The 14,927-nt window shown below is 43.5% G+C and overlaps 1 protein-coding gene across 4 annotated transcripts in view; it reads right to left on the bottom strand.

Annotated features, from left to right (window-relative positions):
• EFR3A (EFR3 homolog A) overlaps positions 1-14,927 on the bottom strand; it is a 1,818,520-nt gene that overhangs the window by 280,616 nt on the left and 1,522,977 nt on the right. The window contains exon 19 of one of the 4 annotated variants that reach the window (XM_069621642.1): positions 750-838. The exons of the other annotated variants lie outside the window; for them this stretch is intronic. Coding sequence (XP_069477743.1) covers positions 765-838 — 74 coding nt within the window. The 3' untranslated portion in view covers positions 750-764. Of the gene's footprint in view, positions 1-749; positions 839-14,927 lie in introns of those variants that run through there. 4 annotated transcript variants of the gene reach the window in all.

Raw genomic sequence — 14,927 nt, 5'->3', positions numbered from 1 at the left:
ATACTTGGTGTATTTACCTGACTGCCAGATGGGGCAGAAGGGGTAGAGACAAATACAGTGCAACAGTGACTGAAACAGAATGCTTTTTTATTTATTTGCGTTTTTAAAGTGCTCACACAGCCCGGGGGCATCGAGGTGCAGTTACAGGAGGGGCATGTCTTAGTTGCGTATTTACTACTAGCCAGTGCCAGCAGTTGCTGCAGCGCCAAACATGTGACATGGAGCAGCAGCAGTGTGATGGGCTGGTGGTGGGCCGATCTAGGTAGGTCTAGCACTGAACTGGGGCGACCGGCGCGCCTGAGCTGAGGGCAGCGCTGCGCCCGCACTACTGGCGGCGCCGCGCCCAGCATTATGGTGCCAATATTTTTTGGTCACTGGCACTTATTTTTTTACGAATTAAGCACTGACTGTGGGGATCTACATCTATGGGTGTAATGAATACTGCACAGCAAAAGAGGACACTGTGGGGATCTACATCTACAGGTGTAATGAATACTGCACAGCAAAAGAGGACAAACTGTGGGGATCTACATCTACGGGTGTAATGAATACTGCACAGCAAACGAGGACAAACTGTGGTAATCTTCTTCTACGGGTGTAATGAATACTGCACAGCGAAAGGGGTGTATTATAGCTCTACAAGGATTGCTCAGACTACACACAAAACATCATTAGGTTTGTTGGGTTTTGCTCGCCAATAGTATTCCGGCCTACTTGTTCTAACATCAACGTAAGGTGGGCTTGGGTAGCTCTACGGAAGGCAGTTACAGCAGGGGCTGTGCTTTACCTTTTGACTTCTGTCTGTCTTTGCAAGGCTTTTTACCTGAAGGAAAGAGAGCTAAGTGCACAGGAATGGAAACAAAGAATACACTGTGGTTAAATGAGAATGACACGAGAAGACAAGGTGAGCAAACATAAGCAATGAACACAAAAGAAGGGTTGTTCAAATTATAAGACTCATTTTGACTTTGGATTTTCATTGGAGTACAATGCAGGTCTTTTTGCCCCTTATCTTGCATCCAAGTACAGAGACTTCAAATTATTATACCCAAAATGCTACTATATTGTGAGCCTTTATCTGTCCCACCATCTTCATCGATCATTATATCTTTCCATGGGTTCCACACCAAAACCCTAGTGTGGTGCTTTGACCTCCATTCGTCTGATGCCCCCTATTCGAGTATTACACAGCAGCTACAGTGTCTCGCACAGCACCCTCTTCACTCGATCACCAAGAACATGTGCAACCAGATAGCGAAGAGTTGCTGGAGTGCGCAGTCACGTGCAAAGTTGGGAACACTTGTGTGCTTGCCTCATCTCTTCTCATATTCAGTCAGTGAGGAAAAGTATGCTGTGGGTGACCTGAGGTGCCAGAATAGGCACAGCAATGTCAGAAAGTGCCTGTGATAAGCTGCTGCGGGTGAGATGGCTTTCCAATTGAGTGAGATATGCAAGAGAACAACCTTTTATAAAAACCTGGCAGGCAGGCTATTTGGTATTTGCAAACTTGAGGAACTGTGATCCTTTCTTACAGTAGAAAAACAAGGCTGTATCTTCGATTCATAAGAATGCACACATTGGCCTTAAGGGCTTGATGTTACTGTATTGAAAGCCTGGTTAGTTGCTGCTAACAGGTGGCGCTTAAGACCAGACAAAATTAGGATATTCGAGGAGGGGCACACACCTTGTGACTGTTTGGTTACGTATGCACCCACAGGGTTCGAAATTGAGGGGAGCTGTGAGATATTTAGCCCTCAGTATAACTTAGAAGGGTCTGGTTAGCTTGATATTACTAGCTACCAGGAGATAATTTTAGCTCCCCAGGCCAACTGATGCCGAACAAATACACCCATGTGATTTTAAAGCTGTATGTTTGGAACAATCTATAAATAAACATTAGGACACATGTATACAACATTTAAAGCATAAGAGGTCATTAATAATGGACGTCTTATGTGGAAGTTAGATTTGCGGAGTACTATGTACTAGTTCCTCATTCCCAGTGGCAGTTCCTACTCACTGCCGGTGCTGGATAACCAGGAGCTACTTTTAGCTCCTGTTTATCCAATCATAATTACTTTTAGCTCCTGTTTATCCAATCATAAATTCAATCCCTGCACCCACTGACTGCTCAAGGCCATGCTAATTCCTTCGGCCATTCCTACCCATAACCAACCCACCCCTCCCTGCCCAAAACACCCCCCCTGCCAGTGTTATTTCTAAACAGTCTTCTCAGCGTTAATGGCTTAATTGCAGCTATAAATGTACTATCGGTGTAAATATCAGAGTACATTAGGGAAAACCAACCAGTTCACACCATCCAGTTGGCTATCAACTGACAATGGTGAAACACAAGGCGCAGGGACATTCTTCTACACACAAACATTCCAAACATGACATCACCCAATATGGCATCATGCAGAAACGCATACAGATACTCGGGCAGGGAAAAAGAGAAGACATGTCACAAAACAAAGCAACACCCATACCACATAAACGCACACCTCAGGTTCCCACACTTCTAAGAGCAATTCAGAGAGGGGAGAACGCGGAAATGGTTGGCAAGGCTCAACAAAGTAAAGTACACGCCTTTTCTGTACAGTAATTTTCCAACACAGGCTGCAACCCATAGGCCCTCTGTAAGGAACCACTGGCCTCCTCCTGGGGAGAGGGAAGATGTTGTTTAGCTAGATAGGCACATGCTTTACTAAAACGGATAAACTACATCTCCTGTGATCACTGTTTGGCAGCTTGGGCGTGTTCAAGGCTAGGACCTTGCACCCATTGTGAGATGCTACCAGTGGCGCAACAACCATTGGGCAGATTGGGATTAGTGTACTGTGATGAATCGAGGGAATTCATTGCTTTTCCCCCAAGGGGGGAGCTCGCCTTGTGAGGCTAGGGAGGTGAGCCTGCTCCACAACACCCTCCCTAAGGGTAGAGACAAGCGGGACTCGCCAGGAGAGACACCTTGTGTGGGGACAAGGACTCCCGTTCCTGTGAGGAACTACCTAAAGAAAAGCCCAAAATTACCTCTTTAGGTATACCTTGCAAAGACTTGAATCTGTGAATATCCTTTTAGATGGAAAACTCAATTTAATGTAGAGGACGATGGGGCGAGGAGAAGAGAGGCCAGAGCAGACAGAGCGAGACACACAGAGGAACGCCAGTGTGTGGGAGGGAGGGGCCAGCAGGCCCCCCCATCCACCCTTTCCTTTAGTACAACTTGGACAATGTGCCTCCAATGGTTGGGAATGCACCCATCGCCCTTATGTAATACCAACGTCGGCCGGCATTTGCGTAGGTGGGACTGTTGGGTGCGACACATGGCATCCATTTTGTGCCCCCTTGACTCCATCTTGGTAACCAGGCCTCACTGTGATAATACGAGAATGCCTCTCTCCCAGCAGCGCCACGCACACCGCGCACATGGCCCCCACCTTTTCTCTCACTGTGTCTGGAAAACTTCGCGGCTCCATTCTCACGCTCGAGCCCGAGGTAATTGCAACAAAGAACAAATGTAGAATCTCACTCTTCCTCTGAGATCATTGTCCTGCGTGTGAACCGGCTTCAACCAGGCCCTGTAGCTCATCCATCTCCACAAATCTGCTCACGCCCCCTCACCCTCGCTATTGGAAAATTACTGCCAGTGTAACCCTGTGTCCTTGCAAGGTATTCTCTTGATGTACCAGATACATGACCTCGCCATGATGCTCACCCAGTATGCCCCCAGCTAACATCAGACCTCGGTCGCAGTATATTGTCTCCCACTACTAACAACCGCCAACCTGCCTCAGCTTCTTTACGAGTCCAGACCCTCGGCGCAATCAATGTTATCATATTGGTCAAGACCCTTAACCTAATACCCCATACACGTCGCAATAAGTAATGATGTAAATACATGAATGGAGTTTATAGGTTTATAATGATTTGCTCAAAAGACTTGCAATGACTATTTAGTGCATGTTTTATCAGGTTGCATTATGTTAGCTTAGTTAGTGGCCACCCTGCTTCGCAGCGACCTGACCTTCACCTCTCCTGGACGCTGGCAGCCGGACCACGTGATGTTCACCCTCCCACCAACGGAGCAACCAATCCGGACGAGACAGTGCCTCCATGAACCTATATCTCTATAATGTCTATCCAATCCTGCACTGATCTAGTACCCTATGTTAGTTGCGTCATCTATGGCGATTTTTCACTTTATAATCGTGTAAATGCGATGTTTGCCAGAGCGCTCTCAGGCAGCAAAGTTCTCTGGATGCCAATTATATATAAAATCTTAAACTCTCGCAGCCGCCTCATTCCCCGTCTGGGGTGTGTCTCATTTATTTGTATTGCACGTGGTAAGACTGGGAGGGCTCTCTTACACCAGGAAGGCCTACGTCTATGTAATCCCTGAGAGGGAAGGAGACTGTGAATTCGGAAAAAACAGTGAGTTGCAAAACTGCTTGCATGCTGAAACCCGAGAGCTGGGTGCACAGCGGCCTGTAAATTGGAGAGAGAAAGAGGAACAAAGAGTGTCGTGTGACCATAAAGAACTCGAGGTTGACCGGCAGTCCCAAAAAGTAAGCCAAATCCACTGCGCTGATGGAACCGTGTAACATCCTGGTATCTGAAACACAGGGCGGCCGGCCAAGTGGAAGATACAGAGTACATAATACTGATGGGATAAAAGAAGTCGGACAGGCGGGGAAGACCAATCCCAAACAGAGAGAAACACTGGTGATGCCATCCCTGAGGGCATCAGGTAACAGGGAAAACGAGAGCTGCGGAAGGGAGAACAAGAATCGTTCTAGGACTGCTCATACTCATCTCAGGCAAGATAACAAGACTACAGCATTAGAAGCAAGAAAAGTGAGTGAAAATCGTTATGGGACTCCTCATACTTGTCCCAGTCAAGATAAGAGTATAACTCTGAGAGCAAGAGGATTGGAAGATCTTTATAGCCATACACCTAATCGTCCCAGTAAAATCCAACAAACTTGTCTAAAGAACAGATGCAAGCCTTGCAGAATCTTCGGCAAGATGAAACCATAATAATTAGACCAGCAGATAAAGGGGGAGGGGTGTGTGAGAAACCTGAAGGTGTCTCACCCGCTAGTCCCCGGGATCTGTCATCCAGGTTGCCAGGAAACGGCCACCGTTTTTGGATCTAGTTCCTGGGGGTGGACCAGTGCGGGAGGATCACCTGAATAAGGGGTCTTCCACACCTGACTTCCATTATACTTCCCCACACGGATAAAAGCGGAGCATGAAAGCACACTTTGAGCAAGGCAAAATACACAAGGAAGCAGAAGTTCCAAAATGGTATTTTAATACAAGGTGAAAGACAGCAAGACCGAAGAGGATTGCGAAGAGGGAAGTGCCATTGACCATTTCACCGAAAGACCGTAACTTTCATGAGCCTTCGAGAAATGGAAACATAAGGCCTGGAATCAAAGCTTAAGAATACTACATTGTGTGTCAGAGGTACCCTGGGCTCTCCCACGTCGATAGTCACGGCGGGGAGAATTGTTTGCCGCCATGGTACTGTCCTTGGCACCTACAACAAGGCTGCACCAGTGAAGTCAGCACAGCCGGTGAGTTGGGGAGACTGATACGAGACCCGTCTGTGTGGAAACCAAGGATGCAAGCAGCAACATTGTATATAGAAGATTGAAGAGAACTGTGTATGAAGCATATGTGGCAAGCAACGCAAATATAATTAAAACAGCAGATGAGTAACTTTGAAGCTAAGATATGATACCATAGACAAAGTGATCCGGCGCCATGTGGGTGCTCAATCGAAGGTCTCTGTTAGGTAGCCAACTCATGTGATTCGTACTAGTATGCATGCCACCTCTATTGTGTATATATTGTATATATTGCTTGTATATATTGTATATATTGCTTGCTTTCTCTGCTATTCTGTACATTCGCCCTACGCCAACTCGTACTTTTACACCTTGTAACCAAGTTTCACATATTCTTGTACATGCTGCGCCCTGATACCCCTGGGTATAACTGCGCATTATAAATAATAAACTAAACTAAACTAAACTGAAAGGTGACTAATGTTAAAAGTAAAGGAGTTGTGAAATCGAAGTGGTCCTGCAACCAAACCCAAGCCAAACCCTGTGCACATTCGAAAGTCTTTGATATTTGATGTAAAATTGAAAGTGGTGCGAGCCCGGCTGAGGGAACCAAAGTGACGTACATTGTGCTAAAAAGATCTGAGCAGGGCTTAGGGAAATCAGAGGTGAATAGTGAATCAGCTGAAGTGAATATTTGTGAAAATCTAAAGAGGAAAATAACTTGTTTATTTGGTCACATCAGACCCTCTGAATGAAAAGACTGAGAAGCAGAGAGACTTGAATAGTTAAGGTCCTGATGCTAATGATTTAACTGTATCCTCGTGCTGAAGAAGCCAGAGAGTGTTCTATGCTCGAGTGAACCGCCTTGTCCTGTGCTTAAAATGTGGGGAAGGGAGGCCAACGGCCTAAACATCCTGACATATAATTTTGTGAACACTTCTTTTTTTTCGTAACACTATTTCCCACACTATTTGTATTTAGAGGTAAGGATTGGCAATAGGTTTATTTATATAGGCCCTTTTATTTTGACGAGACACTACTAGGACTGCGTTATTATTATTTGATGGTCGCAGCTTGTTCCCAATCTGTAGATTTAGGATTAGATAGGCATTTTTCAAACCCTTTTTGAAGTTCAATAAACACCCTTGAACTGTAGTCACTTGTGTCGGTCTAACTGTTGATACCATGCCTTCCTTACATGTGGTGTCAGTAATGGGATGTGACTCAATTGAAACAAATTGGGGAACCCTAAAATTCTATAATCTTATTCATAGAGCCTCCAATCCCTCTGTTGCCACTAAAGAATCAATATGCTTTGATATCTGTAGCAGAAGAGAAGCTACTATCTCTCCAGGGAAGAGAGGAATGAACCCTACAGACTTAAGTTTTGACACCCCCTCCTGGGTGTTATATAAGATTGGCCGCAAAATCTGGCCTGGCCTGGATGTCGTTCTGGTGGGCGTCACAGATCCCGACTTCTGGGGAGACAAAGGTTCTCTTACAGACCATGGTGAGATTCCATTGGAAGTACATCGTGGGGACAAAATTGCACAGGGAATTCTTGAAAAGGCTTTATTTGCTCGTTTTAGAGAAAGTAAACCCGAAGATACTGAGAGAGGTACCTTAGGCTTTGTGGAAGCTGATGAACCTTCTAAGACTGAAGAGAAAAGGGAAGAAGAACGTATCTTTCCCAACCTAGCCTTTGCTCAGCGAAATGATCCAGCTCTTGCTGAGGCTTTCTTACAAGCAATTCCTGAAGGGAGGAGGTAGAACAGGGAAATCCTTTTTTCCCCTAAAACAAGGATTACTGTATAGAAAGGAAACATCCACAGAAGGCCTAAGTAAAACTCAGTAATCCCCAAAACCCACCGGACGATCGTACTAGAGATTGCACATTCTCATCGGACCGGGGTACACTTAGGACAATCTAAGACCCAGGCACACATTAGTGGGAAGTTTTACTAGTCAGGTATTCAGGCTGATATAAAAAACTTTATTCAGACATGTGAAATATTTCAGAAAACCAGTACTCGCATTCCCTTATCTGCCGTTCTGAATCCTTTACCAATAAGTCCCTTTCTCAAGGGTTGGGATGGATATCATTGGACCTTTGGAAACCTCTAGATTGGGTAGCAAATATGTACTTGTGATTCTCAATTATGCGACCAGATACCCCAAGGCATTTCCTATGCGGAACGACACCACCCAGCAGATTTCGAAATACATATTATCGTATTTCTCCAGAGTTGGTTTTCCTAAGGAAATACTGACGGTTCAAGGATCCAATTTCATGAGCAAACTCATGGATGTAGTCAAGGAGCTGCTACATATCACCACCTCAAGAACATCAGTTTACCATCCCCAAACAGACGGATTGGTAGAAAGATTCAGCAAGACACTCAAAATGAGCCTGAGAAATTTGGTAGAAATAGATGGGAAGGACTGGGACCGTATTATCCCCTGGGCACTATTTGCAGTATGAAAAACACCCCAGGAATCCACTGTATTATCTCTTTTTGAACTACTATATGGTAGAGAACCTAGAGCTGTCCTGGACATGCTCGGGGAGACCTTGGAAGAAAGAGAAGAGGCACCCATTCCCCTTTCACAAAAACCTCTACCAAATTGCGAGAGCATATGAAACTTGTTCGAAATCTAGTCTGTACTCATATGGAAAAGGCCCAAGCACAACAAAAGGCCTCTTATGACAAAAAAGTAAACCTGAGATTGATTTCCGTAGGACAAAAAGGAAGCAAAAAGGTCCTCTTGCCTACTTTGGAGAACAAACTTGTCTCTAAGTGGCACGGAAAGAAAAATAAAGGGGTAAACCTGCGTTTATAGTCCCTGATCCTTCAGGTATTATGCAGCACAAAACTATATGTTGGATCAGTAGAACGGGTTGACTCTGGCACAGTAGGAATATATCACATTTTATTTCAAATACTTCATTACAAAAAACATATATATTTAGATTCTTAAATACTTTTAAAAAATTGAACAATTCATCTCCTCATTCATATCCCACACACACTCACCAATCTATCTAAAAAAGCATGTTATCCCCCACATTCAATTTTTTGCAGAGCATCCACTCTATTATTGTATTTCATTAATATGTTCAACAATGACCCAGTCCATAATATCAGGTGTCATTATGTGGCTGATATGGTGTTTAACCAGATGTCTTGCTCGTAGACAAACGTCGACACGTGTTTCGGTCAAAGACCTTCTTCAGGACGTCGGGCAAGAAAACAGTGCTCCGCCCTATTTTAAACTTGTATGGGCCAGGATTCGATCTAAAAACAATGCAAAGCCAGAATGTCAAGTGGCACGGGCCATATGAAATATTGGAACGAACATGAAACTGTACTTATAATGTTACCCAACCTGACAGGAAACAAAAGACCCATCTATACCACGTAAATCTTTTAAAAGAGTGGAAGGAAAATCCGGAAGCCGCCAATGCCACCATAGTATCCTGTTTAGTACCAGAAGAAATAGAAAACTTTGAATTAATTTATTTGTTTAATTTATTTTTTATTATATGTTTGGTTTATTTCAAAACTTTCAAACATCCAAAGCCACATTAAAATAAAATATAAAAAAAATCACAGATGTAAAACAATTTCCATTTTTTTCCTATCAAATTCATACAGAAAGTGGTGCAATCCCATTTCTTTTTTGCAAGGCCCAGCACTTGTTCTATAAATGTAGTTCCTCGTATAATCAATGTTTTATTGTCCCCAATTAAAAACATTGGCCACCAATCTTTAGCTTAAAGCATTTCATAGGGTCATGCATATGCATAGATCTCAACTCATTTAGGGCATTACAATCTGTTAATAGGTGTTCGAAAGACTCAAGCGTAGTCTTCAGGACACAAAATCTGCAGTCAGAATTCAAGCCACCCAGCATCTTTCTATGCCCCAAAACTTCCCTAGTTGGAAGGATGTTCAGCCTTAATCTTAAAAAGAGGTTTCAATACCATTGACAGGGGGATTTAGTCAAATACATCAGTAAACGATTCACTCATTGACCCTCCAGTCCCAGATTTAATGCTAGCTTACATTTAGCTCTTTGGGAAGCGTGTCAATCCAGTCTTTAAGTAGGACTTGCCTTTTCACTTTCACTGTGTTTCTCAAAAGTGTGTCTTCCGAAAGATTCAAATCCTCCAACCAAGCAACACAAATACGTTACCAAGAATTTAAACAATCCCCATCTCTTTAGCAGGATCACATTTAAGTATATCAAAGGGGGTAAGGGCATCTACATCAATACATTTGCCATAAAGGGCCAGAGACTGCCATTTGAACACTGAGCACATTGATTGGAGGCCTAACTCAAATCTGATCATCGCGTTTGGGAGGGTGTCTGGAAGTCCCAACACTCGTTTCCAGAAGTAACCATCAATACTCTCCCAAAAACGCCATGGCCAGTCCCACCTAATCACGGCACCATAGGTCAAAATTGGCAGCCCTTTATGCTTAAAAAAGGAAATTACTGGGACAAGGAGAATTTACAACATCTTTTGTGAGGGATAACCCCCTGTGTTGTGAGCCTATTGCATTTCAATCTAATGTTCTCTAACCGTTGTTTATCACTAGCATTGCGATTCACAGAAACTCCCAGATTATTACCCACAAACCATTTGAATCTCTGACTTTTTTTCCACCTTCGAGGTTTGATGATCATTATTTTAGTTTTTTTGACATTTATCTTAAGACCGTTCAGTTCGAAATATTTTACCAGCACATTAGGCCGTCGCTGATGCCCAATTTGCGTCTGGTTTAAGATCAGAATTCTCATCTGCATAGAAGATCCATGGGACAATGTGTTTATTAATTCTAGGGGGAAATGCCTTGACTGCTTCCTGTCCCTCCTCAATATCGGAAGGGATAAAGATGAAATAGTGCCGGGGCCAGGGAACATCACTGTTTCAAACCTCTGAATGTAAAGATTTTTTCCGAGAGATGTCACATGGTAGATAGTCTAACCAGCACACTCGTCGTTGAATATAGAGCCATGATACCCTCAGCCAGAACCTTGGGGCAACCCCAAGATAGTAGTTTTTCCCACTGCCTGTCTCTCTGATGCTATCAAAAGCTTGCTCAAGATATATAAATGCTACATATAGCTTTGATGTAGCCCCCAGAGTTATAGTCTTGAGAGTCTGCAGCAGAAAAAAGTTGAGACTGGTCCCTACGCACTTAAAGCCAGTCTATCTTGGGTGGAGTCGTCCAGCGTCTCTAGCACACCTGAGTAGATGTCAAAGTAAAATAGAGGCAAAGATCTTAACCAGGGTGTTCAGGAGGGCGATCAGTGAATAATTTTTTGGGTCCTCTCGATTGCCCTTTTTGTATATCGGAATGATCAACACAGATTTCTAGGAGTCAGGGAACTTTTTACACTCTAGTATTTGGTTAAAGAGCAGGATTAACTCCCCAAGAGCTATCTAATCAACAACAAAAATATTTAAAGGATTCAGTTATAGCATTCCCCGATGTATTCCCGGATAAACCAGGAAGAGTAAAAGGCACCTATCACTATATTATAACACCGAAAGGAAAAGTGGTCCCTCTGAAACCATATAGACTCCCGAAAGCCTGTAAACAGAGTGTTTGGGTAAGTAAATAAGATGTTAATAGAACCCTCTTCAAGCCCTTGGTGCTCCCCTATAGTATTGGTCACAAAACCGGACCATTCCTGAAGGTTTTGCATAGACCTCCATCAAGCTAATCCTATCTCCGATGTCGATGCCTATCCCATGTGACGCATCAACGACTTGATTGATGAACTCGGTAACACCACCTTTCTATCCACCCTAGACCTAACCAAGGGGTACGGGCAGGTCCTAGTGCATGGACCTCATAAAGAGAAGACCGCTTTCTCAACACCCATGGGACTGGTCCAGTTCGAAGTCCTCCCTTTTGGCTTACACAGGGCCCTTGGCACTTTCCAACGACTTATGGACAGAATATTACAGCCCTACTCTGATTTCTGTGGAGCCTATATTGACGATATAGTAATTTATAGTAAAACCTTGGAAGACCATCTTTTCCATCTTTTTTACTATCATGAGAGCCCTCAGAGAAGCCGGCTTAAATGCCAATTCATTCAAATGCAGGCTGGCCCAATCATCCGTGAAATACCTCTGCTTCTTTGCAGAGAATGGTAGTGTCCAGCCTCAATGCGAGAAAGTGAAGGCCGTCCTATATACCCCTATGCCTAAAACTAAGAGAGACCTCAGAGCATTCTTAGGGTTAATTGGTTATTACCGTAGGTTTATCCCTAACTTCTCGGACAGGTCAGCTAAACTGACAGACAATTTAAAGAACGCCGAACCCCAGAAAATTAATTGGACTGACAAGGATGATGTATGTGACAACAACCTAAAACAAACCTTATACCAGAACCTGATCCTAAAGGAAGTAGATTTCTCGAAAGAGTTTGTATTACAGACAGATGCCTCCCTTACAGGACTAAGAGCAGTCTTGTCATAAATCTTCAATGGATTAGAACATACTATCTTATTTACTTGTCGCAAACTCTTCCCACATGAACAAAATTACTCTGTGCTGGAATTAGAGGCCCTTGCCATCAAGTGGGCCATTACCCAACTTAGATATTACCTCCGAGGAAGGAAGTTCACACTCGTCACAGATCATTCTCCACTAGTTTGGATTAGCCAATGGAAAAATTCTAACCCTCGAGTCATACGATGTTTCTTAGACCTGCCAACCTACTCTTTCACTGGGGAGCACCGAAAAGATAAAGATCAAGGGAATGTAGATTTCCTTTCTCGGTTCCCTTGTGAAACAAATTGAGCTACATCGCATAGGGGACAGGTATGTGAGAAACCTGAAGGTGTCTCAATTACTAGTCCCCGGGGATCAGTCATCCAAGTGGCCAGAACACAGCCATTGCTTTTGGATCCAGTTCCTGGGGGTGGACCAGTGCGGGAGGATCGCCTGGATGAGGGGTCTTCGGGGAGTAGAAGTGCGACACCGGATGAAGAGACACAGTAGCCCCTTCCCTGAAAGGCCTTTACCCTATCCAATCAGGTAGGATACTTAAGAACTGAACCCTCCCTTTTTCCAACACAAACACTTTCTCACTGAGAGCTCACTTTGAGAGAAAATGGTCTAACACCCGAGACATATACCTGACGTGTCCCAATACAATGGTCAGGCAGGGTCAGGCAATAACTGACCATTACGCACACCTGACTTCCATTACACTTCCCCAGATGGATAAAAGGCGGAGCTCGAAAGCACATGAGCAGGGTAGAATAAACGAGGAAGCAGCAGTTCCAAGATGGCATTTTAATACACGGCGAAAGACGGCAAGACCGAGGAGGATTGAAAAGAGGGAAGTGCCCTTGACCGTTTCACCGAAAGACCGTAACTTTCATGAGCCTTCGAGAAATGGAAACATAAGACCTGAAATCATAGCTGCAGAATCCTACATTGTTGGCCGGAGGTACCCGGGCTCTCCCGCGTCGATAGTCAAAGCGGGGAGAATCGTTTGCCGTTGTGGTACTGTCCTTGGCACCTACAACAAAGCAGCACCAGTGAAGTCAGCACAGCCAGTGAGTTGGGGAGACTGATATCAGACCAGTCTGCATGGAAACCAAGGTTTCAAGTGGCAACATTGTATAAAGAAGATTGAAGAGAACAGTGTATGAAGTGTATTTGGCAAGCGAAGCAAATATAATTAAAACAACAGATGAGTGAATGAACTTTGAAGCTACGGTACAATACTGTGGAGATAGTGGTCCAGCGCCACTTGGTTGCTCATTCGAAAGGTCTCTGTTAGGTATCCAACTGAAAGGGGACGAATGTTAAAAGAAGAGGAATTGTGAAATCAAATTGTTCCTGCAACGGGTCAAGCCAAACCCTGTGGACATTAGAAAGTCTTTGATATTTGATGTAAAATTGAAATTGGTCAGAGCCCAGCTGAGGGAGACCAATTGTGTTAAAGTAATCTGAGGTGAACCGTGAGTCATCTGAAAAGTAATATCCTACGAATATTGTGTTAAAGGGACCTGAACCCAGCTGAGGAGGATCCAGGGTGAATAGCGAATCACCTAAAGTGAATACTTGTGAAAATCTAAAGAGGAAAACAACTTGTTGTTTATTTGGTTGCATCAGACTCTCTGAATGAAGAGACTTTGAGAAGCAGAGACACCTGAGCACAGAAGGTCCTGATGCTAATGATTGGACTGTATCTTTGTGCTGAAGAAGCCAGAGACTGTGCTATGCTCGAGTGAACCGCCTTGTCCTGTGCTGAAACTGTGGGGAAGCGAGACCAACAGCCTAAAGAGCCTGCCATATCATTTTGTGAACACTTCTTTCTTTTTCTAAACACTAGTTCCCACAGTATTTGTATTTAGAGGTAAGGATTGGCAATAGGTTTATTAGTATAGGCCCTTTTATTTTGACAAGACACCACTAGGACTGCGTTATTATTTGATGGTCGTAGCTTGCTCCCATCTGTAGATTTAGGATTAGATAGTCGTTTTTCAAACCCTTTTTGAAGTTCAATAAACACCCTTGAACTGTGGTCACTTGTGTCTGTCTTACTGTTGATACCATGCCTTCCTTACATGTGGTGCTGTAGGACAGAGAGCTCTACATGAGTGAAGCTCACCGAGAGCCGATTGATAACTAATGTTTCAAAATATGCGAGTCTGTGATATTGTCTAACACCAAAAAGAATTTGATGAATTCCTCACAGGCTGAAATTATCAAAATAGGAAAAGTATATTTTTGGAAAAATAATTATCCAGTAATTCCCATTCTATTTTTTGTACCTAAAACTCATAAGAGCACTAATTTCCACCGGTTAGACCGATCGTATCTTTACGAGGGTCCCTATTGGAAAATACTTCAAAGTACATTGACTAATTTCTTCAACCTTTTGTCAAACATCTCAGCTATTACATAAGAGACACTGGGGATTTACTGGATAAAATCAAGGGTATCACATGGGAAACTGACTATATTCTAGTATCTCCGGATGTGACCTTGTTCTATAGGAGCATTAAACCTCAAGTATGATTAACAGCTTGCAAATACTTTTTTGACATGAAGTTTATAAACTATAAACAACCTGAAAAGGTTCTCAAACTTTTGGATTTATATCTGGAACATAACATCCTCTTATTTGATAAACTGTACAGACAGAAATGTGGAACCGCCATGGGTTCATGTGTAACTCCCACCTATGAAAATCTATATATGGGTTGGTGGGAGCTCACTGAAGCATGGTCTGATAAGTATGACATCTATGTGGAGCATATGGTCTGTTGGTATCATTTTATAGACAATTTGTTCATTTGGAAAGGATCCT

The sequence above is a fragment of the Ambystoma mexicanum genome, chromosome 5q (assembly GCF_040938575.1).
Source record: "Ambystoma mexicanum isolate Mex_15411 chromosome 5q, UKY_AmexF1_1, whole genome shotgun sequence".
NCBI lineage: Eukaryota > Metazoa > Chordata > Amphibia > Caudata > Ambystomatidae > Ambystoma > Ambystoma mexicanum.
Note: the sequence above shows the minus strand (reverse complement) of the source record. Positions and strands in the feature narration are given on the sequence as shown.